Below are 24,458 nucleotides of genomic sequence, written 5' to 3'. Positions count from 1 at the left end.
GATTTTAGGAATCGTATTAATTTGTCGAATAACTATTCACGGAATATAATTGTGTACAGGGCGATGTACCGAGCTATTGCTCGACGAAGGAACTCGTATGCATGGTCGCCTAAATAGTACTGTGAGTGGACATTTGTTTTTAAATTAATTCCGCATGCAGTATTATTATTATTTTCTTCCAATGAGATTTAATTATGTTTTGAATATTTGAGATTTAGTTTATCGAGATTTATTTATGGATTACGAGATTAGTATTGAAATTCCTTCCCGAGGGCTTTTAGTAGATTTTTGAGATAGTCATTCATGAGTTATTGAGTTGGGAAATGATTTTCGGGAAGTGACTGATTCGAAAAAATATTATGAGAATTATTGTTTTCGAATATCAGTTTTTATGAAGATATACGAGTGCGAGGGATTTAGCAAATATTTGAGCATGATTGATTTATCGAGATTTATTGGGTTTTGAATTCCGCACTTATCAGACTTGGGTTAGATGGAACTTTCTTTCCGAAAGCAATTATTGAATTATAGAGTATGTGATTATGCTTTCGAGGATTTATTGAGATATCGAGGATTGAGTTAGTGAGTTATTACTGAGTTATGCTTTCGGTGAATTATTATTGATTTATTGAGGTAATATCGAGTTTCTTTCCGAAAGCAAGTGATTGAAAGAGGTTATGTTCAGTTCTTGAGGAGGCTATTCAGTTTATTAAGGAGGCCAGTTTTGGCGCATGCGTATCTTACCTAGTTGGCAGTCCCTTCTAGGTAATAGTCTGGTTGGCAGTCCCTTCCAGACTACAGCTCGGTTGGCAGTCCCATCCGATGCGTCACCTGGTTGGCAGTCCCTTCCAGATGACATGAGGTAGCTAGTCGGCAGTCCCGTCTACTACCTGTGGTTAGTCGGCAGTCCCGTCTACTACATGTGGCTAGTTGGCAGTCCCATCTATCCACCGCCTCCTATCCCGGTTGGCAGTCCCTTCCGATGCGTCATCTGGGTGGCAGTCCCTCCTAGATGGCATGAGATGACTAGACAGCAGTCCTTTCTAGTCATCAAACGAGCCTCATGGAAAGGATGTTTTTATAAGGATTGAAGATGAGATTTTAAGAGGTTTCAAGATGTTCTTGTTACGTGATTGAGATTTCAGTAAAGAGGATGATTAAGAGTGTTTTCAAGATTGTTACTGCATGCGAGGTTTTAGAGAATAACTTGGGAAAGCATTAAGTTTTACTTATTCATTTGAAATTACTTATTTTTCGTCCACTCACTCTAACGGATTTTAAATGTTTTCCCCTGGGCCCTTCGGTTTTAAATGCCCAGTTTGCAGGCCAGTTTAGCTTGAGGTCGAGCGTACTTGGGGTTGAGGCATAGATGTCATAGCTTCCGCATTATAAAAGTATTGGTCGTTCATCTTGTTTTCTTTTCTCTTGTACGCCTGTACATTAGATTGCTCTGATAACCTATGAGATTAATATTCTTAAATTCAGAATTGTTTTTGAAATGAGAGATGTGAGATGTTGTGATATAGGGAGCAGGGTGGCTCCAGGAGAATAAGGATGGATGATTTAGAAGTGTAATTGTTTTTCTACAGGTTTTGGGTTGTCCATTTTTGGGGGAAGTTCTGTCAAATTTTTGGTAGAATTTCTTCTAAGGTGGGCCCCGCAGGGCCTCTTCGGATTTTCAGGGTGAAATCCGGGGCGGGTCCTGTCATATGTGTTCTTATCTCCCCCTAACGACGGGAAGACTATCTCATCAAAGTGACAATCCGCAAATCTAGAGATAAAAAGATCGCCTGTCAAGGGTTCAAGATAGCGAACGATGGTTGGAGATTCATATCCAACGTATATGCCCATTCGTCGTTGTGGACCCATCTTAGTATGTTGTGGCGGCGTACCCAAAAATACGTAAGTGCAAGATATCAGGCTCGTACCCATTCACTAGTTGTAACGCAAAGTAAGATTGGGTTGCAGTGGGTCGTAGATGAATTAGCGTCGCTGTATACAATACTGCATATCCCCAAGCAGAAACAGGGAGATTGGTGCGCATAACCAATGTCCGGGCTATCATCTGCAGTCATTTGATTGCGACTTCTGCGAGACCATTTTGGGTATGAACATGGGGAACTGGATGCTCTACATCAATCTCCAATGACATGCAATAGTTATCAAACATTTTCGATGTAAACTCCCCAGCATTATCAAGTCGAATCGACTTAATAGGATGATCAGGGTAGTGAGCCCGTAGACGGATAATCTGAGCGAGGAGTTTAGCATAAGCATCATTTCTAGTGGACAACAGTGCGACATGTGACCAGCGTGTCGACGCATCAACCAATACCATAAAGTATTTAAAAGTCTGGATGATGGTTGAATTGGTCCACAGATATCCCCTTGGATTCACTGTAAGAACGGAATGAGTATTTTAGGATCCTTTACGTAGGACGGTCTCAGTCCTAATTTCCCAAAGGAATAGGCTTTGCAAAAATGAGCGAGGGGCCTTAGAAGCAACTAATGAGGATTTTGGTTAGGCCTAAGCATCCGTAGCGCTATTAGAAGCAAAGTGTGTGACTACATCTCCCATCATGGCATTAGAGCCATGGAAATTGGTGTGTGTGGCGTCATGGCCACGAGGAGAGGCAACCATGGTGTCATCACATGGGACTTGGGCAGCCCTATGGAGTCTCAAGACGGCTGTAGTGCCAGAAGCTGTAATTGTTGCTACCTTGCTAAGTCCAGGAATCAATTGTTGATTCTCGCTTCTTCTCACTCTGAAGAATGGATGTCCGTGTGAAGTCTTAAGTATACGGAGCATCATATCACTACCAAGATGCCCTAGTCGGTCATGCCAAAACCAATATGTGTCTAAATCCAAGAGATCTTCTCTTATGACATTATTGGATTCAATTGGTCGAATTGTAGTGACATAAAGTTCACTAGATTGACACATAAGCTTCTCTAAGATGCGCTTTCTTCCGCAATCATTAGAGGTAATGCAAAGGAACTCTTTTCCGTTCTCATTATGCGTTTCCGCATGGAATCCGTTGGCTCTTATATCTTTAAAACTCAATAAGGTTCTATTTGCCTTAGGAGCGTAGAGAGCTTCAGTGACTTTAATCAAGGTGTCATTTAGCAATAGGAATTGGGCCATTCCATGTCCTTAAACTAAACATGATGGCCCAGCCATCGTAGTCACAGAGGAATATGTAGGAAACATCTCTAAGAATAATTGCCTATGTCGTAAAATGGTGTGCGTAGTTGCACTATCCGCAAGACATTGTAGTTCATCCATTCCTAAAAGAAAAGCTCATAATTAAAAAGGAGTCATAAAGAAAAGCACTTAACTTTTATTAATAAGCCAAACGGATACATCATCGTTTCTTTAACCAAAAAGAATCTAATCCAATAAACTAGCTAATGCAAAACAATGGTAGTCGTCTAACTCCTTTTGGTAATTTCAATGCAAATGTGACCAGGTGAGTAGAGAGATGTCGGTGGAGCAAAGCTCACTTAAGTACCAGTTATCTCAAAACCTTCCTAGACATCACACCAACATTGAGTGCGCCTCTTTGAAGAAAGATTAGTACCATTGGCATTTACTATAATAATATGGCAATTGCCTACATCTCTTGGAAAATAAAAAAGACTTAATCAAAATTGCCAGTTTCTGGGTCTTGATCCTTGTAGTCTTCCACCCTTAGATCGAGATCGCCATCTTGATCTTCTTGTTCCATGTAATTTACCTCCCTCGCTTCACGATACGTCTTGTATGCGTTTGCAATATTCTGGGGTGCTTTACATGCTTTGGCCCAATGTTCAGTTGATCCACATCGAAAATAAACATCATTATGGTCAGGCTCCCTTGATCGAGGCGCCTTTGTGGTGCGATTTGGACTACCATTGTTCTTGGTGGCGTTACCACCATGGTGGGAGGCTCTGTCTCTCTCTCTCGCTTCACACGTTGACCTCCACGGTTCCGTGCACGCCTCTCTAGAAGATTTCCTTCCTCTTCAGGGCGAGAATATGGACCAGAACGTCCAGAATTGTCCCTACTCTTAGGGTTTCGCTCCTTGCGTCTTCCCTTGGGGGCACAACTATAGTTAGACTCCGGAATAGACTTAGTTCCCACAGGTCTAGCATTATAGTTCTTCACAAGAATATTGTCGTGCTTTTCAGCTACGTTCATGGCACCAATGAGCTTATGAAACCTTGTGATACGTCATGCATTCACATCAATCCGATAATTCTTTGAAATTATCAGGGCAGAGACGGGGAAGGTAGAGAGAGTCTTCTCGATCAACATCGTATCAGTTATGGCTTGGCTACAAAACTCCATTAGAGACTTGATACGAAGAGCTTTTGAGTTTTAATCAAGCACAGACTTGAAATCACAAAAGCGGAGACTATGCCATCGCACTTCTAAATCAGGAAGCAGGGAGTCACGAACGTTGCCAAATCGCTGCTCAAGTGCTACCCATAGCTTTCTTGGGTCTTCCTCATTGAGGTATTCACTTTGGAGCGCGTCATTCATGTGCCTTGTCATGAGAATTATGGCTTTAGCTTGATTTGCTCCAAAAGCTGTAGCTTACTCAATAGATAGCACGTTCTGACTAGGCTCTTGGATGGTTTCTAGAAGTCCATCAACCTTAAAATGTTAGCGCACATCACGGACCCACCTATGGTATCCTGCGCCAGTTGTCTCCAATGGATCAAAGTTCAACTTGTTCAGGTAACTCATCCTGAAAAACAACACAAGATTAGGGTTAGTTTCGGAGCGAAAAAGGCTACCACGAAAAACTATAAAATTTCTGAGCGTAGTCGCTTCCAAGAAATTAGGGATTTTCTGAGCGTAGTTGCTTCCAAGAAAAATCCGATTCCAAGAGGGGTTTTGGATTAGATTGAAACAACGATGTGTGTGGTCGATCGTTTTCTTCTCAACAAACTCTAAGTTTGGAGGACTCTACAAGCTCAAAGCTTGGAGTAAGCACAAACCCCCCACAGTTCGGCTTTTGGTCTCCCCTATGAAGAAGAAAAGGAGGTAGAAGAAGGGATATTGGAAGTCCCTGGGAAAAAGAAGAAGAAATTGAAAAACTTCAAAAACGGAAACTTTTAGAAAAGTTTACCTTGAAAAGATGCCAGAAATCTTGACCGGAAAAGGTGACGAAGTTGGTCGGAAAAAGGTCGTCGGAGGTCACCAGAAAAATGGCAGGAAACTGGTGGCCGGAGCTAGGCAGGGAGGTGCAGGGCAGTTGCAGGGGCTGCTGCAGGGCTTGTGCAGGGGTGCTGCAGGGGCCGTGTAAGGGTTGTACGGAGGATGTGCAGGGCCTGTCGGCAGCTGCTGCGCAGGGGCTCGGCAGGTATGTGCGGGGCTGTTGGCAGGAGTAGTCATAGGTCTCGGCAGGGGCAGGCACAGGGGTGCACAGGGCTCGGCAGATGCGCGCGGGGCTTCTCAGCAGATGTCAGCAACACTCGGCAGATCTCTGCAGGAAGCGTGCAGGGCTCTCGGTGGATGCTTGCAGGGCTGTCGACAGAGGCTCGGCAGCACTGGGCAGATCTCGGCAGATCTCGGCAGGGGCGTGCAGGGACCTCGGTACGACTCCGCAGATGCTTGCAGGGGGCAGGGGCCGGTTCGATTTTTCCGAAGGCCTGTTCAGGGGTTTTCCGGTTGGTTCCTCCGCGGGTTCTGGGTTCCTTGAGGCTAGGGCTTCAATATGTGAGGCGGTGGATGTTGGAATTTGAGGGCTACGAAATTTGGGTTTCAGGGTTAGGGCTTCATGCTGATAACGTGTTTTAGGGAATCAGAAATTGAGAGAAATTCACTGTGTATTCTCATTGATAATAGGGGCCTCTTTATATAGATGATTACAAATGCATAGAATCTCAATCATACAAGGAAAGTAATCATACATTGAATAGGAATCTAGATCATTCTAATTTAACCCTATTACCACTAGAGCAAGTAACCTAGGGTTTGGGCCAAACACAAATTAGGGTTTACTTGAACAAAAATGTGTTGCTATTTTGAAATTTTCTTAATGTTTTAGTGGCCTTGTTGGGGAAAAAACTAGGGTCATTTTTGAATGTTACATTAAAAATGGTAACAAGCCACCACATTAAAAATTGTCTTATATTTTAGATATCAAAAATCAACATATTTACTAATATGCCACCAATAATTCTTCTCATCTCCGACGATGTCTCCGGTTAAGTCTCCAGCGAGATTCGATGAGATCTCCAACGATATCACAAAAGTTACTCTCACCAACACCAAAAGTTATTACTCTCACTAACACCAAAAAGCTCTCTCGCCAACCAAAAAACTGCTCTCACAAACATCAAAAGCTACTCTCACCAACAACAAAAGTTAGACTCACCAACACCAAAAGCCAAAAAGCTCTCTTGCCAACCAAAAAACTCTCTCGCCAACCAAAAAACTGCTCTCACAAACATCAAAAGCTACTCTCACCAACAACAAAAGTTAGACTCACCAACACCAAAAGCTACTACTCTCACCAACAACAAAACCTCCTTTCACCAACACCAAAAGTTACTCTCATCAACACAAAAAAGATACTCTCACCAACAAGAAAGTTACTCTCACTAACGCAAAAACCTACTCTCATCAACACCGATAGAAATTCTCTCACAGCCTTTTTTCTTTTAACCATCATTTATCAACCAAATGAAGCTTACCGATAAGATAACAAAAAGATCATATATAAACATAGCACGAACATGCACTCGATATGAGAGCATAAACACATTGCGCATTGCAACTTTTGGAACATTATGCGGACCATTTCAAGACAATGTGCAATATCTGCAGGTAAGTAGTTGAGACCAACAAAGCATGCCAGACTCCATTTCAAGGCCACGAAAGCGAGATGTAAACTACAATCTAAAATCACCGACACAAGTAATGGTAATCTTTCCCAATTAAAGTAACAAAGCCAACATTTTTGTAGCATAAACACACTGCAGCTGAAATCAAATCGAAATTACCCCAAGACGCGATTCTCCTTGTAAACCTTGGATGACACACTGTCGTCTTCACCGTCGCCACAGTCCAAAAACTACCTCCTTTTTTTTTTTTTTTTTGAAAGGCCAAAAATTACCTCCTTTGCTCATTAAAAGGATTCGCCAAAACTCGGTGACATATTGTTGACGGATCCATCTCTAAACTGACGGGGTCTCCATGCCGACAATGCTACTCAGGCGACGAATCCGATTGAATTTTGTGGCGGAGCTATACAGATGATGATGGTTGGTTCCATTTCCACGGGAGAGTAAGCAGCCCACCGCCTACCCAAAATGCTTAACCAAAACGGCGGCATCATAATTCAATGGAGGAGATTGATTCCCAAGTTTTCAAAAACCCTAAGAATTAGTGGACACCATGGAGGCAGCAGCCTCGCCGTTCGGATTTGAAAATCCGAGCCCAAACTGCTCCAACTCATCTGGGACTGACAACGATAATGTATCTGGAATCGACAACGGCATTTCACATTCGAAGATCCTGTGCTGCTGAAGCCGAGTGAGATGGTGCCGAAGGAAGGGTTTGCTCAGAGAGAGAGAGGGAGAGAGACGCAGTTGTTTTTTTTTTTTTTTTTTTGTGGAAGGGCTAAGTCATAAGGGACAAAACAAGCTGGCATTATGAGAACAAAATGAAAAAACTATGTGGATTTATAGATGATTAAAGTTTGAAAATGATACAAGTAATTTTCTAAACAGAACAATTGGAGGCTTTAAAAAAAAAAAAAAAAATCAAAGTCACTACTATAACCTCTTCATTCGTAAACAGAACCTCTCAAAGAGCCATATTCATCATGTCACTTTAAGTGGTGCATATATACTAGAGTACAATTTTTGAGAAGGAGAATAGAGTATTTAACCAGATGACGAATTATGTGGAGAAATAATTAAGATAGACGCTACATTACACTAGAATGAGCTGCAAGTTAAAATTATTCGATCAAAGTCAAAAGGGAAACAATTCGGTATACTATGAATCAGGCACCCTCAATATACACCAAAAAACCTATCCGTATATTTGCATACCTAAAAGCATTCAAGATTAGGGGTGTGCAGTAAATATTGGAAAACCCGGAATTGATTAAACTACTCAGAGAAAGACAGGAGCCATGACCAGCGTTATTGTAGCAAGCATTTTAATAAGGACATGAAGTGAAGGTCCAGCTGTGTCTTTGAATGGGTCTCCCACTCTGCAAAACAAACAAGAGGATATCATTTCTGAGAATTCAGAGACCGGTAAATGATTAACAGAATATTAGACAAATCATAATGACAAAAACAATAAGAACTTGGTCAAATCTACTGCCACAGTACCACTAGACATCTCCAAATTAACAGAAAAAGGAGGACAGGAGGACTTACGTGTCTCCTGTAACTGCAGCCTTATGACAATCACTTCCTTTGCCTCCGAGAACCCCCGTCTCGATGTACTTCTTTGCGTTATCCCAGGCACCACCTGCCGTGTTCAGGAAAAGAGCCATGAGAATACCCGACACTGTTGCAAACATCAGCATGGAAGCCACAACTTTAGCACCAAGTAGAGGCTGCCCAGTATAGTATCCAAATATCCGGAAAGTAATACCTGCAAGGGATACAAGCAATAATTATTCCTTCATGATCTAATAATATGGAAGCAACAGCAAACTTATCTCCACTGCATGCCCAAATTTATAAAAACATAATTGACCTACCAACTGCTATAGGTGAAACAATAGCCAAGGCACCAGGTTTTATCATCTCCCTCAAAGATGCAGATGCTACAATAGCAACACAACGTGCATAATCTGGCTTCTCCTTATATTCCTGCAGCAACATGTTAGAAATGGAATTATTAAAAGGCTACATTAACATTATAACAAGCAGTGTTTATGCACATTATAATTTTCTGTCTGTTCTTTATATGTCCTATCTTCCCTTTCAAATGGATACTTTCCAGTTAGTTGGGAATTTTTCAATCAACAATCCTTTCCGCTAATATCGTTAGTGTATCAGAATAATAATATATTAGCTTCAGAGTGCTAGCAACTCTTTATTTACTGTAATAACATTTCATTTTGACCGTCACTGAGTCACAGTGAACTGTCATAATGACACACACACACAGATATATATATATACAGTGAGATGATTATATATGTATTGAAAATGTACTTGGAAGCTGTCATGACAAGAGCTTGACTTTGTAAAAGTTATGGTTTACATGAAAATCACTAGGGGAGCTTATACTAACCATTATACCAGGCCTCTCAATAAATTGCCTTCTTACTTCCCTGACAACCTCTTGAGCAGTTCGGCCAACTGCTGAACACGCCCAGGCACTAAATAAGAAAATAAGCATAGAGCCCAACAATCCGCCAACAAAAACTTCTGGAATGGCAATATCAACCTGAGAAGTCAGAAATTGCAAATTAAGACCCAACCCAATAAAGTTGCAAACAGGGGGAAATATCATAGGTAGAAGAAGCTTTTTGCTAACCTGCTTGAAAGGTTCACGGGCAAATGTAGCTACCTCATCCATATAAGCACTAAACAGAAGAAAAGATGCAAGTGCAGCAGATCCAATGGCAAACCCTTTGGTGGTAGCTTTTGTAGTGTTTCCTACTGCATCAAGAAGGTCGGTGATCTCGCGAACACTTTCTGGCTGTAAGGATACAATTTTCTAAATTATATGGAAAAGAAAACAAAAATAGTCTTCACAGATTGAGACAACCATCTTAGAGAATTGATCATTCAAGGGTTACCTGCTGACTCATCTCTACAATTCCACCAGCATTATCAGCTATTGGACCAAACATATCCATCGTGAGAACATAAGCAGCAGTACTTAGCATGCCCATTGTTGCTACAGCTGTGCCAAACAGCCCGCCAGTAGGAACACCATTTTCGTCCACGAGTCCAGAGGTCTGGCCCAGCCAGTAAGCTGAAACAATAGCTACGCTAATGACAAGAACAGGAAGAGCTGTTGATTCCAGACCCAAACTGACGCCAGCGATTATATTAGTCCCATGACCTGTGGAGCTCGCAAGAGCTAATGTGCGTACAGGCTCATACTTGTAGTCTGTATAGTACTTGGTTATCCACACAAAAATATATGCAGTGATGATGCCAACTAATCCACATAAGGCAAAGTGAAACCACGCAGACGGTGCTTGTTCAGTGTATAACAACCATCGGGTAGACTGTAAATAACCCCAATGACAATAATGTTAGAAAACCGAATCAACCAAAGAAAAATTGTTGCAGCCTTCTAAATCTGAAATTTAAACATTTATGTCTTCAAGTGATGAAGAAATGAAAGATAAAACTGTGAATTAGCAGCAGATCTCTAGTGTTACATGTTGCAAAACAAAAAGAAACATCATACAATTGTGAGTTATGTATTAGAATATTACCGCACCAAATGTCAGAACAGCTAAAACTACTGTGACTGAGTATCCTCTCTCAAGAATTGTCATTGGATCCTCTATAGAACCCTTCGCACCAGAATCTCGTGTACCCCTGATTGAAAGTATTCCAACCGATGAAATCACCAGATCAAAAGAGTGAACAACCAGAGGAAACAAGATGAAACCAGAAGGATCTGCAGAATCAGTGAATGCACAGGTGAGAAGATTAGATTGTTTGAACCAAACCAGTAACAATAATAAAGGGGCAAAAGGGATGATGGAGTGTTGGAACATGTAAGCCCTGGCATGCTAAACTAAAGTCATATTTCCTCAAATGGCACTCCTTGTGTGTGTGTGTGTTTTGAAACACCAAATATCTGCTTGCCTTCAATTTTACAACGTTGAGCCATTGTTCCCCCAAGTATCATAGCACTGATTATTTCAGCAGCAATACTTTCAAAAAGATCAGCACCTCTAGCCGCACAATCCCCGACATTATCTCCAACCTAAATTGCAAATATTTCAATGATTAAAGTCAATAAATTTATAATAAGGAGGCAGCAGACATGTTTCTACATCAATAAGTTACAACTACAGTAACTTCTCTTTCATTAATCATTGTCTCTGCACAAGTCTCCATGCAAGTTTAACCAACGCATAATTATGCAACCAAAATAATAGAAACACCAACACTTGTTCGATGAATGTCATATGAGAATAAAATGTACGTCAGATTGGAAGTTGTTGGTACGAGCTTCCATTGCTAATGCACAAAAGATGAAAACTTACCAGATCTGCTATCACAGCAGGATTCCTAGGATCATCTTCAGGAATCCCCTGCTCAACTTTTCCAACAAGATCTGCTCCAACATCAGCTGCTTTTGTGTATATTCCCCCACCCAGCTGAGCAAATAAGGCAACAAAAGAAGCTCCAAAGCCGTATCCAACAAGAAGAAGAGGCACTGAAAATTAAGTGCATCAACTGATCAAAGTCAAGCAGCAGATTTAAGACAAACACTGGAAATGGCAACTGATTCAGCAAAACAAACAAAAGTCTTAATTGGAGACCACAAAAGAGGCATAGGCAGTCAAACAGCTGACATCATTATACAAGCATTTGCTTCAAAACACCACTAGGCATCTAGTAGAGGTTACACTAGATAAAAGGCCTAGTTGTAGGTTTGTAAATAAGCAAACAACAATATATATATATATATATATATATATATATATATTTATATAAACCACTACAGCAAACAACTATATTTACAGTCCTCAAACTATTCAGAAAGAAAAAAGTATATACTGTACTTATGTGTGTGTGTGCGCGCGTGTGCATAAAAAAGTGAAAACTAAAAAGCTGACAACATTATATGGTCTTGTAATTCTAGCAACACTACAAAATAAAAAAATGAGGACACTATATGGTCTAGTAATGCTAGCAACACTATACTTAAGATACAGCAATACAGTTTAAATGTCCCATCATCATATGATAGAAATAGAAATGGAAATGAAAGCTGGTACACATTGATGTCATAGATATCATAATCATAAGACAAGGAGCAAGGAGTGTCAAAACATACAGTCAGTAACCTTCATTGAACCCGGTGTATCCACTCCCAGCCAGACATAAAATGTGGAATACAGGATGGCAATACCGATTACAGCCATACCAACGACAATCATAGCAGAAAAACCACCAGCACGAACAGCTATCTGCACATGGTAATCCCGTTTAAGATATGAATGTGATGCATTCTCATACAATTAACTACAACGGATAAGAACCTGCAATGCCTCCCTTGCAGACCGTCTCGCAGCACTAGAGACTCGAACATTGGCACGAACTGATACCCACATCCCGACATACCCTGCAATACCTGAACAGAAAGCTCCCAAAAGAAATGCAGCTACAGTAATACATGCAGTGGCTACCCTGCATCAGCAAAGTCAGAAGTGTAAATATTTTTTTGACATAGAATTTTTCTTTTTAATGGTGATGATGATAAGTAGCATTAAATGAATAGAGAACTTATTATCACCTTCCAAGGCCAGATGACTCTTGCTGAGGAGTCGTAGTGCGAAATAAGTATATGCAAAGGATAACTGCAGCCAGTAAAAATGCCATCTTAGAGATGGTCCCATACTGGGTCCTGAAGAAACCTTCAGCTCCATCACGTATTGCATCTGATATCTGAAAGGAGAAATGACAAGCTCAAGATAAGTAAATAAGAACTTAAACAACGTCATAAATTTACAACATATTAGAACCATCTTTAGTTTTTTTTTTTTTTCCTTCAAGACAAGTGGTGGACACTCAGACAATCAAACATCACTTCAGACATTTTGGGGGTCATTTGCCAGAGGAGGCAGAATTAGACTACTACCTACCATTCGATATTCTGCCTTTCATTACTCATGAAAAGACAAGTTATGGTTAACTTTCAACTCTTCTTACACATGACAATTGAGCATAATTAGTCCTTGGTTTACTAGCCAACACAAAGTAATACCAATATTTTAGCACCAAATCCAATTATTCTATTTTGCTTTAGCTGTATTATATATTCATTGCGGTTCATGGTGTATATTACTACTATCTATGCAGATGCCTACCAAAAAGAGCGCAGAAAACCTAATAAAGCCACATGTTCAAGTTTCAACTAAAAAGTTTCAAATAAATTAATATTTAAATTCATTGGCTCATGGAACAGTATGGACACCTCAACATAGACCAAAAGACATTGGAGGAAGCTGTACCTGACCCATCTCTGGAGGTCCCTCATCTTTTGCAAGAACCCATTTGGCAAGGTGCATTGCCAGAAGGAAGCTGATAATACAAACTGAGAAGACGAACACAATGATAGGAGAAGTGCTTGCTCCAATGTAAAAGACCACTCCAAGTGCCAGAAGCAAAATCACAAAAAGGACACGAACATTTATTCGCCTCAAAATTCGAAAAATCTGCACAAATGTATAAACAAAGGATATGAACAGAAAAAACGAAGAGAGACCAAAATCAGGAATAGGACTGTCATATGCCATTAAAAAATATGCTTGCGCTCTATGACACAAATACAATGCACTGAAAAGGAAACATTGCTTAGAAAAGAAAATAGGAGCTAAGCAGACATAAGATTCTTACCAATGGGTTGTAAGATTTACCACGCATGTTTGGAAATGTCCTCAGCCTGTCTTGGTAAGGCCCCAAATTACCATCCTCCAAATCGCCACCCATGAGCATTGTATGGCCGGAATTCACCCTCCGAACTACAGGAAAAGGACTGTACTCGCTATCTTGGGGCAAATCGCCCCCTGAACCTGGCCGCTGAATTTTGAATGTTCTTATTCAGCCACTGGAGAAAAGATTTCACCTCATACAAGTAAGCAGCAGTATCTTTAGTTTATGGTCCAGCAGCTAAACTCAATAACTTCTTTCTCCTTTTCCCTTCGCCCGAACTCAAGACTTCAACCAGAAAGATTGGTCTTCAAATCTCTTTACCGCCAAACCACTATCATATAAACGAAATAATCCGATCAGTTCATGCGCCAGCAAAAGCCTTAACATGTAACGAAGAAACTTCACCACATACAAACCTTACCTAGAGTAAAAGCACAATATGAAACTTAAAACCACAAGGCAAACATAAATCCTTGATTCCCAGCTATGAAGCATTCCGAGCACCTAAGAGCCTATTTGACTAACACGATAACTGAAGAATCGAGAATCACAGAAATGAGCTACCTTCAGATTATAAACAACTAACATTTGACACACACAACACACTGAAATACGAAAAATGTAAAATTCCACACTCCTATTCATTACACTAAACTCATCAATTCAAACACCTTGTTCAAAACGCTTCACTCAAAAGCGCCCAATCTCTCAACTTAGGCAGTCATATTCTCAAAGCGAAGCTCTTTTTCATATGAAATTTCACGCCAGACCTAAGGAAAATCCAAATGCAAATAACCTAAATTCGAAATTGAGCGTCGCGAATACGATCTCTGTGAGAATCGAAATAGCAGCATAGAAAGCGAGAGTTCCTAAGGAGAGAGAGAGAGAGAGAGAGAGATCAAAGAGTAGAGTATTCTTACCAGCCAGCAAATGACTGTTGCAGAGGGATTAGATTAGGGTTTCAGCAGCTCGAAGACTTTTCAGTCTTCAGAGAGAGAGAGAGAGAGAGGCAAAAATAGTAAGGGAGTTTTTGGTGAGATCTGATCAGAATTAGAGAGAGTGACAGTTTCAACAGCACAAAGGAGGAGCAGGAGGAGGAGGAGGAGGGGAGGAGGGTGCCCAAGTCGTCGTTCCTTGCCGACGTGGCGCAGGCCATGTCAGCTACCCAATCATGTTATGACATGTCACCTATCCATGTTTAATCGAGCAGCACCAAAATGCTATCCGTTCTTAACGTAATTTATTTATTTATTAAAATAGTAAAATGAAAAAAATATACAGAAAGAATCTAATGTGACACATTCAACCTACTAATTAAAATGGAGTCATTTTAATGAGAACTACTTAAATGCGTACTAGTTGACAATTTTCTAATCAACGGTTTAGGAGGCCCACTTTTTTATTACATTATGGCAAATCAATTGTTTGATGTTTATATATGCATGAGTAGATCACTTCTGAAAATTTTCTTCCAAATTACAAATCAATGAACGAACTAAATCTGTCAAACATGAATTGCTCGTGTTCATAACTGATAAATCATAATTATGAATGTCTTAACGATTTTAAATTTGATTCAAAAATTGCGTAAATAATTTGCACATAAATATCTAAACATCGAACGGTTGATTTGTGAAAATGTAATCGAAAAGTAGGTCTCACACAAAAGTCACCAACTAGTCCTCATTTTAATGATTCTCATTAAAAGGACTCCCCTGGTTAAAAATATCTATTTGTTAGATACTTATAAGAGGCTCTAAGTGTGAAACCCTCACACCCGAGTCCAAATCCCGCCAAAGTTGATTGGAATTTAAATCTCAATATATTCTTAGTGTCAAGGAGAGGAAGCGTTTTAACAATACCTCAACACAGATTAGTTGATGGGCCTAAAAAAGAACGTATCTATTTTGATGAAATATCGAAAATAAATCACGTCAGCCCATTGCTAGCAAACGAAAGCATGGAACGATGTTCCTCTTTAGTATGAGTCTGTGCAAGAGGACTGCTAGCTCAGTGACCTGTCAAACGAAAGCATGGAATGACTCTCCTCCTTAGCTGAGCTTGTGCAATAGGATTTGAGTACCCTCGTTCCCCAACTAATTAAGTTGTTTAAGCTTATCTCTGTAAGAAATGATGAGATGATTTTCGCACTATCTCTCTTTTGAATCTAGATGACTTTTGCATTTTGAATTGTGAGAGCAACATTTTGATTCATGTGGGCATCTAGGGTTTAGAATTTAACTCTTTTTTCTTCTTTTGAAATGTTTGATTTGATGGAGATCGATAGAGCAAATTGACATTTTATGCCAAGTAAATAGTGTCAATTTTCGTAATTGCCAATATGGGGTGCAAATCCACAATAATAACCAAATTTAGAGAGTCTTCTTAAGATTTGAATTAACTAATTTAGTCCAATATTCTATTTTTACAGAAAATGTCATAGATAATAGCTACCATTATCTATAAGTTTTATTATTAACTAGGTAGAAGGCCCGCGCGGTGCTGCGGGTATACTATTGATATGGTTAAATTTTACATCAAAATTACGTTCTAGATATATAGACATATAACATTGAAACACATTGTTTTATATTATAGATATATTACATTGAAACTACATTATAGGTAGATGTTAAAGGCTACTAATGCTAACCAAAAATCTGATGCCTTTTCCAGATTTTAAATCTGGTATTTAGCCAGATTTCCAAAAATATGCATGCTAACCAAGTAGTTGTTTATGTACATTGTGCCAAAAATGGTTAGGCTTGGCCAAAACATGTGAAGATGGATAGCTATTTACATTAGGTCTTCAGACATGTGAAGACGGGTAGCTATTTACATCAGGTCTTCAGATGAGTCTCGAAATGAGTCTTCAAGTGAATCTGTGAGGATGTCATTCCTGCAGCAAATGAAAGTAACATTATTGTTGTATATGTTAAATTTTGTGATTAGTGTAAACATTACATGTGAAAGTAATTGTGCTTACATTTTGAGATTTTTGGTTGGATATGTTTTGAAAAGTTGTTTGTCAGACTCAGACGATTGATTGTTCCTTTTTTTTGTTGTTTCAACTTTGTCGGGTGTTGAGCTTGAAGGCTGGATGTTGTCGGCTGTTGAGCTAGAGGGCTGAATTCTCTGAGTTGGATTTAGTCCACGAATATCTTCATGTATTCCCTTGACAATAACATTTTGTGCAGTGCCTATTTCAAGTTCCAGCAGTTTGATTTGGCCCTCTATTCGGAGAATTTCTTGTGGTAGTATATTTGGATTGTCATGATTTTTGTTGAGGATGAGGTCCTCACATGTCGTACCAAATAGTTCCTCCCCTTGTTTCCCTTTTATGATAGCTGATGCCTCATCAGTTTCATCAGTTATCAATGCAGTTACTATGAATCTGCAAAAAGAGAAAAAAGAAAAGAAAAAAAAATTTGCATTAGGGTTAGTAACTGAAGCTAGACAATTGGAAAGCAAAATCAAATATAGTAATCGCACGAATTGGCTCAATTTGTACTTGAACTTTTTCATTTGTAAATCTTTTTTTTTAAGGTATAAACTTTCTTTTCATCCCTTATGGTTTATTTGTGGTTAATTAGCAGTCATAAGTATTCCATGAAAGATGAAATCTGCACGTTTATTAACTTGGAATTTTTATTTTGAAAGTTTAGTTGAGCAATGAATTAGTTATGTTGATAGTCAAGCAGAATGAAACTTAGTATGTTACCTGTAAAGAGGTTGCTGCATATCATGTTCTGTACAGATTAGTAATTGGCTTTGTGGCTTTTTCCTCATTTCCCTGAAGCATTTTGGGCAAGCTAAATAGAACCACGTACCTTTCTTCTGGCACAAATTTGGCTATCTTCGCTGTGCAATATACCAGTATATTTTGTATGTTGGAGAGGAAAGATCCCGCATTGGAAAAGTGACAAATAAAATATAACTTATAAGTGGGTGGATCTCACCCAATTGTACCGAGGCCTTTTGTGATTAAAACCCAACACCTATCGGGTGGTTAAGTTGGGACAGTATCGGTACAATGGTGGGCCACGGGCCACGCTTATCGCTGTTTAACATGGTATCAGAGCGGGTCCTTCTCCAATTGCGTCTCCACGTAGGCACGTATCATGAGCCCAAATTGGGGTTCCCTGTATTGCCATTGAAATTACCAAGTGTCCAATGAATGTGGGCCTTGGATTGTATTGACCAAGTCTCTGATATGAGGCTTGTGTCCCAATTTCCAATATGGGAATTGGATGAATGAATTTCACGTGCAGACCTAGAGCTAGGTTGCACGTGAGGGGGCGTGTTGGAGAGGAAAGATCCCACATTGGAAAAGTGACAAATAAAATATAACTTATAAGTGGGTGGATCTCACCCAATTGTACCGAGGCCTTTTGTGATTAAAACCCAACACCTATCGGGTGGTTAAGTTGGGACAGTATCGGTACAATGGTGGGCCACGGGCCACGCTTGTCGCTGTTTAACAGTAATGTACAGTAGAAACAAAATATCAGAATGACATCCTATTTGTGTATAAGTGAAGTGAGAATAATTATTTTGTTGTTCAGTAATTAGGAGTGTAAATTGTTTACCTTATAGTTGTTTGGTTCACAGATGTTTAAATCTGAGACAGACATCTGTTTGACAGCCTGTAATTCTGCCGGAGTCCTTGGTTGTTTGGGTTGGCTTGATAAAATGTGTGCAGTATGATGAGGTTCGCCAAAGCTGTGTTTACATACGAAACTAATTAATTTTGTAGAGATCTCAGAGAGAAATTAATTTCGTTTCAAGTGATAAAGTACAGATGAAATATAAAATGAAATGGAACAGGTTTCAAACTTGCGAAGATAATAAATTTGAAATTTGCGAAGATAATAAATTTTGTGCAAAGATGAGAAATTCTATGCTCACTAATGTTTGTAGTCCTCAGCCTCTTTGATATCTGGATTCAGGAAAAAGAAGGTGTTCCCTGTGTTTGATATGCAATTTTGTCTGCAATACGAAAGTAGTTGAAGTGAGGATGCTGTTTGTTTTCAAATTATATTCTTATTGCATGTTTGAAGTTAGGATTACATACTTGGATACTTGGTAACCTTAAGGCTTGTAAAAACCGCAAGTGCAGGTGGAGGTGTTGTCCTAATAGCATCAACATTAACTGTGCGTGCAACGTCTCCCCACAAAGTGACTTGTACATCTTCTTTTCTGTAATTGTAATTTCAATTAGATACGTTTAATATAATTTCAGTAGATGTTATGGATATGAAATGGCGTTAGAAAATATGCATGTATTTTGTTTATTGGTTGGAAGTTGCTGTGTTACCGTATATTCTGCATGTAGATGTCACATCGCAACGTGATTCGATTGTCAGATGTCAGCTTCTCTTTAGGAGGTTGAATCATTTTGATTCTGCCAAAAATGTCTGTGTTTTTTTTTTTTTTTTTTTTTTAAAGAATTCACTTATTTAGCATGCTGAATGTAGCTGTTTCAAAAGTATTCTAATACTCAAAAAGTAGTTACCTGAGAGGATTTCGTTCTTTGAACGGCTGGCAAGAAGACTGTAGTCGATCAAGTAGAAGCAATGTAGTGGAATAGAGGCTGGTAATTCTGGAATGTGCTTAATAATGGTCTTGCCAGTGAAATGGATTTGTGCAGGGTGTGGTACTATTTTGTAGCTTGGCTGGCTGTAGCTTGTAAAGAAGCGGCTGATTTCATATATATTTCCTTGAACAATGTTGGATGCGAGTAGTTCGCAGTTCCCTTGTCTTATGAATCCGTGGATTGCATCATTCTAATTGTAAAATATAAAAATTTAATGTTCTTCTTGCTTAATTTAGTAATCAGAAATGAAGTAGGGTATTAAGTATCTGACCATTTCATCCACCAATATAAATTGGAGGCCTTCATTTTTTTCCACAGGTTTGTATTTTTTTGATTCCCAACGCCTGCATACACGGACTCTGATTTGGATGTTATTTTGGCAGGGCTCAATGTCACGAATTCAAACAGTGCGTATTGCCATGAGTTCCTGCACACAGTTGGTTTAAATGTCAGTATTTGGTATCCATGTTTATATGAGTTTTGTTAGCTTCATGGAAAATTTAAGGACATATAGATTGCTTTTGATGCTCATAATAGATAGAAAAATATAAGTATGTTGCTGAATTATATAGGTTGTTTTTTTTTTGGATTCTGTTTTCTACTCATATGCAAAAGGAAATGACATTGGGCAAACTGATTAAATGAAATATATGAAGTCCCAGTATATATTATTATAAAAAACTCATAGCACTATGATTGCTTCAATGTTACTTCACTTTACATGCAGGAAGTAAATAGATATCTACTTTGTGGTTGCCTAACGAACTCAGCAAGATGATTATATCAGTGTAATCAGTGAGCCTTATTGATATGGAAGCTTAGTGAGCGTTATTGAATTCAGCAAGAGTGAGCCTTATTAATTTTGTGTTCAGAAAATCAGAAAATTGAAAATAAGAAAGAAAGCTAAATGGTCAAAAACAATACTCTATAGAATGAAATTTATATAATGACATTATTGCAGATCTTTTGTCTATGTATACATGTAATTGTTAGGTGTTCTTATAGTCTAATCAATGCTGCGTCGTTCTAGCAACAAAAAGTGAACTCATACGCAATTAACTTCTCATTTTGCAACTGATTGTCTCTTTTCGCGTCATGGATCTGAGTATGTATTTCTCTATTGACATGCACACAAATAGCCATGAACTCAGAAAAGCAAGCAATACTCAGTTTTGAAAAGACACAGTGCAAGAAGAAGCAATACCTCTAGTGGGCTTGATGATTTTCTCTCTTTCTCTTCTCCAATTAGAAGGCTCCAGAAGCAAGAAAGAAGAGATTCTAGACAGGATACAGATCGAAGTAATTACTATGAGAGATACTAAGCATAAGAAGATATTATTTTAATTGAATTGAATTGCCTTTAGGCCCAAAAGCAAGATTGAAGACACACTGCACCAAACGAAAATAATATTAGGCTGTACATATTGAATGCTGTAGAGACAGGTCTATGGAAATTGAACCATGCACCTTAACAATGAATTTTGAAAGGTTCTACTCAAGACAACCAAATCTCATTTTTAAGGTGGTTGAATTTGCAAACATCTGTCCTAAATCGTTGCATATTATGGGTATATATATTGAGTGTCGTCGAGACAGCTATATGGAAATTCAACCACTTGAACAATGAGTTATCAAAGACTTAATTGAAAGAGTAATAGAGTTGAAGTGAAAATCATTGTCCAAGTGATTGAATTTGCATATACCTGTGATAAATCATTGAAAGATTCTGTTGAAGCTAAATTGCGGGAAAAAACTTAAACCTCTAACTTAAATGAATGGATACAAATTGACATAGAAAGCAAATAGAAAGGAATATATAGATGAATTGTATAAGAAGTGGAAATGGTGCCAATCAAACAGCAGGCCAGATGGCTCTATGCATGCGAGTAGCTGCTCAAAAAAAGAGTACAGGAAGAAGAAGTGTGATTACCTTTCTTGGTATGAGCTCTGTCGCGTCTCTATTTCTGGCTGAGAGCTGAATTGAGAGGTTTACTTCGGAAGCGTTTGTTAAAGGTCATACATGTAGGGTGATTGAGTTATACATGTAAGAGCTGGTGAAGGTGCTGCAGATACGTGTAAGCACTGGTGAACGTTGTGGTGATACGTGTAAGGAACTTTGTTTGTTTTAAACTGCAATTTCTTTTAGTGCCACAAAAATTAAACAGCTGGAGGGACAGTTTCGTAAAAGACCAAGCAAGAGAGGGGTAGAATGGTCGCATCACTATTCATTTTGTTTGTCCTCTTGCTGTTTGCGTTTTAGTATAGTTACTAGAAATGTTTCCCGCGCGTTGCTGCGGGTAGAATTTTTACGCGATGATTACTTAGTTGCAGATTTTGTTCGTGAGTATGGTTTGATTAACAAAGATGAATTAGATCTTTAAATGAAGCGAGGAATTGTAAAATTAAGTGATCCGAAAATTGTACTTGCATAGCATAAGTTATATATTATCTTTTTCTTGTTTACCATTTGTATTATGTACTGTAGCCTAGGAGATACTCAAATCAGATTTTAATAGCTTAGTACGATAATTGACCATTTAGTATGACATTAAGAAGTAAACCAAAATCCCAGGCATAATCATTAACAGAAGATACAAAAAGTAGGCTAAAGCAATTGTAAACCATTGTGACATGCAGCCTGATACGTCCTTTGAATCCTTATGGGATGCTCACTGCCAATAGCCACATTTCCAACCACCACTGTTCTTATGGATTCAAACTACATTTGTCCAATTAAAGACAAACAAAAATTTCGAAGAAAATGAAAGAAACCCATAGAGGTAGAATGAAAAACATAGTTACGCTGATATCTACTACCATAACATGTTATCTGCAGCAACCACTACCTAATATCTCATTCAACTGATGCGAACATATCAGCCATTATTAGCCAAGGTGAGGCCTAGTTCATCAAATATACTTTTCGGAAATCAATAGTTTTGGGAGTTACCATTTAGTTTTATTTAGACAAATATCCAATGAAAGCAACATCTTTTCTTATGCCATAAAAATGACCGATGGTAGACTTACAATCAATTTGTGATAACTATAATTATTTCTCATTCAGCATTTGAAGCTGACCAAAGCAAACATATTAATCACTACATATCTGCTTTCCCTTTCCTCCAAATTATCAGCTACTAAAACAGTTTGAAGTATTAAAACATAGCAACATGCATTAAAGCAATGACAAAATAACTTTGGCTTCCCCAGTGACATTAACATTTATTAATAAAGGGCAATGAGTTGAGGAAAGACTCGCACTGGGCAAGCAAGCAGTCTCATGAGAGTACGGATCCTTGAACGTCACATAGGCAGTACATGCACATTCACTGGATCTGTAATTTTTCAAACCAAACAACAAAAATATGATTTACCGGAAATAAAAAAATAAGGTAAAATTATGAGCTCTCGCACAAATTGCTCATCTATACCTGACCATTTCAATGCTCTCAATTGAGTAAGAGAAGGAGAAAAAATGAAGAATCATAGACATCCCTCTCGGTTGCTCGAGGAGACAGACCCATAAGTTCTACGGCAAATCCACCGTGATTCATATTCTCCAAAAACCTAAACTAAGAGGAATGGGAAGCTATATATATGATTAATATTTCTCAATGAAACCAAATTTTCCGTTGTTGTGGTTATTTCAAATTGTGTACTTAATTGTTTTACAGGTATTTTGAACTCTATTCTTGATAAAAGCAAAATTGAAGCGGGTAAGATGGTACTTGAAGATGAGGAATTTGACATATTCCAACTTGTTGAAGAGGTAATCGATTTCTTTCTTCCATCGGGTTTAAAGAAGGGCGTAGATGTGGTGTTGGATCCTTATGATTGCTCTTTCCTAAAGTTTGCACACGTGAGCGGTGATAGGAGAAGGCTTAAGCAAATATTATGCAACTTATTAGGGACTGCTGTCAAATTTACTTCAGAGGGACATGTCCCAGATTAGTTAAGGAAGCAGATTTTTGAAGCAAACTGGTTACAATAGAAATTGAATTCGGTGATAATCGCAAACACACACGAAAGATTAACAAAAAGGAACTACGCACCTCATACTTTGTAGATCAAGAAGGAGGAAGAGGTTGTTTCCCGTTGTCTTGCTACCGTGACTTTGGACTTTCAGTAGATCAGGCGATCGACTTCTGGAAACGACTGTGGTTCTCTATATTGCCTCAACATAGAGACTCCTGGAAAAGTATGAGGTCGGTTGCCTCATATAGAGACGTCTGCAAACGTATAGAAGCATGGCAACCCGTAATTAGACAAAGAAGAGAAGGGCAAAAGCGTCATTCAATTGGGGCTCGAATGAACAGTAACGCCTGGAATGAACAGTAGAACAGTGTATCCTCCTTTAGTATATAGTATAATTTGAAAGGAAAATAGAGCCCCGCGCGATGCTGCGGGTTGTTTTCCTATACAGAGTTATTTTTCTGAATTTATACGTATTAGGGTAACTCATAATCTAATAAGCGTTAACTAAAATTGTTGATTTCTTGTTATTTTACAAATTGCGAAAGGAAAATAGAGTATAAAAAAGAAAAACTCATCAAAAAAAAAAAAAAAAAACATTAATCTAAAAGTGATTTGAAGGGTCTCCAAAACATGCTGCAAACAGAAAATCTATAATGAGCATTGTTTTGATCATCTCCAAAACATAAAAAAAACGTAACAATTTCACCTCAAAAGCACGAAAACTTGCAAGACAACAAACACATCCTCTTGTTGATCGACAAAAAATGGAAATAATGACATCCCAGCAACAAATAACATAAACAAATGAAAAGAAAACAACTAAAAAGTAAAATCAAATACAGGAGAGGATTCAGTCACCATATTATTTTCAGCGGGATTTACCTTGATGTCACTCGCACAGAACAGTATATACTCAATCTTTATCCGCTAGCAGGATTTGTGGTCCATCTTTTTTCATTCCTTCAGTTCCTAAAGAATGTACTGCCATTTAAAGAATAAATATTAGCACCATTTTATATACCCAAAGCTCAGATTACACCATACAATATATATCATAAGCTACACAGAGACTGTCCTTAAACCATTTCCTACTTCAAATTGAGATTTTTCAGAGTAACCAATGAATCAAGTACCTACCTCAGAATATAAGAAACAACCATAGTAAGACAAAATGAAGAAACAAAATTATACAAACAAAAGCTTTAGTTTCCTGCATCTAACCTTCAGATCTGGACTTTCTTATTATGAGCCAACTCAGCCGGGTGACCCTGAACCAAACACATTCATT

At 38.6% G+C, this 24,458-nt stretch overlaps 3 protein-coding genes and 1 long non-coding RNA gene across 6 annotated transcripts; all 4 read right to left on the bottom strand.

Annotated features, from left to right (window-relative positions):
- Positions 1-7,897: 7,897 nt before the first annotated feature.
- Positions 7,898-14,698, bottom strand: LOC112188033 (pyrophosphate-energized membrane proton pump 2). 2 transcript variants are annotated; one of them, XM_024327050.2, is made up of 16 exons: positions 14,517-14,698; positions 14,018-14,128; positions 13,561-13,927; positions 13,176-13,379; positions 12,458-12,609; positions 12,204-12,351; positions 11,999-12,131; positions 11,202-11,374; positions 10,798-10,918; positions 10,419-10,606; positions 9,768-10,205; positions 9,503-9,667; positions 9,257-9,412; positions 8,718-8,829; positions 8,389-8,608; positions 7,898-8,216 (listed from the first exon to the last, which is right to left on the bottom strand). In XM_024327050.2, the coding sequence occupies exons 3-16, from the start codon at positions 13,657-13,659 to the stop codon at positions 8,117-8,119; spliced, it is 2,409 nt and encodes an 802-aa protein (XP_024182818.1). In that variant the 5' UTR covers positions 13,660-13,927; positions 14,018-14,128; positions 14,517-14,698; the 3' UTR covers positions 7,898-8,116. The 2 variants fall into 2 exon arrangements, with proteins under 2 accessions (XP_024182818.1, XP_024182817.1); XM_024327049.2 differs by lacking the exon at positions 14,018-14,128.
- Positions 14,699-16,163: 1,465 nt separating this feature from the next.
- On the bottom strand, positions 16,164-17,606 carry LOC112190983. The gene is made up of 3 exons (XM_024330506.2): positions 17,318-17,606; positions 16,583-16,990; positions 16,164-16,495 (listed from the first exon to the last, which is right to left on the bottom strand). The coding sequence occupies exons 1-3, from the start codon at positions 17,383-17,385 to the stop codon at positions 16,432-16,434; spliced, it is 540 nt and encodes a 179-aa protein (XP_024186274.1). The 5' UTR covers positions 17,386-17,606; the 3' UTR covers positions 16,164-16,431.
- A 589-nt stretch (positions 17,607-18,195) lies between these two features.
- LOC112183786 lies at positions 18,196-21,115 on the bottom strand. The gene is made up of 6 exons (XM_040514437.1): positions 20,397-21,115; positions 19,464-19,619; positions 19,112-19,382; positions 18,914-19,013; positions 18,671-18,795; positions 18,196-18,585 (listed from the first exon to the last, which is right to left on the bottom strand). The coding sequence occupies exons 2-6, from the start codon at positions 19,464-19,466 to the stop codon at positions 18,542-18,544; spliced, it is 543 nt and encodes a 180-aa protein (XP_040370371.1). The 5' UTR covers positions 19,467-19,619; positions 20,397-21,115; the 3' UTR covers positions 18,196-18,541.
- Positions 21,116-22,166: 1,051 nt separating this feature from the next.
- On the bottom strand, positions 22,167-24,385 carry LOC112190062. Of its 2 annotated transcripts, none has more exons than XR_002932222.2 (2): positions 24,053-24,385; positions 22,167-23,517 (listed from the first exon to the last, which is right to left on the bottom strand). It is a non-coding gene; the product is annotated as an uncharacterized LOC112190062 (long non-coding RNA). The 2 variants fall into 2 exon arrangements; XR_002932221.2 differs by having other exon boundaries at positions 22,167-23,424.
- Positions 24,386-24,458: the final 73 nt, after the last annotated feature.

This window comes from Rosa chinensis, chromosome 2, assembly GCF_002994745.2.
Source record: "Rosa chinensis cultivar Old Blush chromosome 2, RchiOBHm-V2, whole genome shotgun sequence".
Taxonomy (NCBI): domain Eukaryota; kingdom Viridiplantae; phylum Streptophyta; class Magnoliopsida; order Rosales; family Rosaceae; genus Rosa; species Rosa chinensis.
The sequence above is the reverse complement of the archived record's forward strand: the minus strand, read 5'-3'. Positions and strand labels throughout refer to the sequence as shown.

What these genes read in the sequence shown, in the direction of transcription:
- LOC112183786 (XM_040514437.1), bottom strand. An exon ending in ATCTACATGCAGAATATACG is followed by an intron (nt 18,796 to 18,913) that starts GTAACACAGCAA and finishes TTACAATTACAG; the next exon opens with AAAAGAAGATGTACAAGTCA. An exon ending in TAAGGTTACCAAGTATCCAA is followed by an intron (nt 18,586 to 18,670) that starts GTATGTAATCCT and finishes TTCGTATTGCAG; the next exon opens with ACAAAATTGCATATCAAACA.
- LOC112188033 (XM_024327050.2), bottom strand. Translation starts at nt 13,659, where the DNA reads ATGCTCATGGGTGGCGATTTGGAGGATGGTAATTTGGGGCCTTACCAA. An exon ending in CTGCTGTGATAGCAGATCTG is followed by an intron (nt 10,919 to 11,201) that starts GTAAGTTTTCAT and finishes TTTGCAATTTAG; the next exon opens with GTTGGAGATAATGTCGGGGA. An exon ending in CTGTTCTGACATTTGGTGCG is followed by an intron (nt 10,206 to 10,418) that starts GTAATATTCTAA and finishes GGTTATTTACAG; the next exon opens with TCTACCCGATGGTTGTTATA.
- LOC112190983 (XM_024330506.2), bottom strand. Translation starts at nt 17,385, where the DNA reads ATGAGGAAAAAGCCACAAAGCCAATTACTAATCTGTACAGAACATGAT. An exon ending in ATGCAGCAACCTCTTTACAG is followed by an intron (nt 16,991 to 17,317) that starts GTAACATACTAA and finishes CTCTTTTTGCAG; the next exon opens with ATTCATAGTAACTGCATTGA. An exon ending in CCAACCAAAAATCTCAAAAT is followed by an intron (nt 16,496 to 16,582) that starts GTAAGCACAATT and finishes CATTTGCTGCAG; the next exon opens with GAATGACATCCTCACAGATT.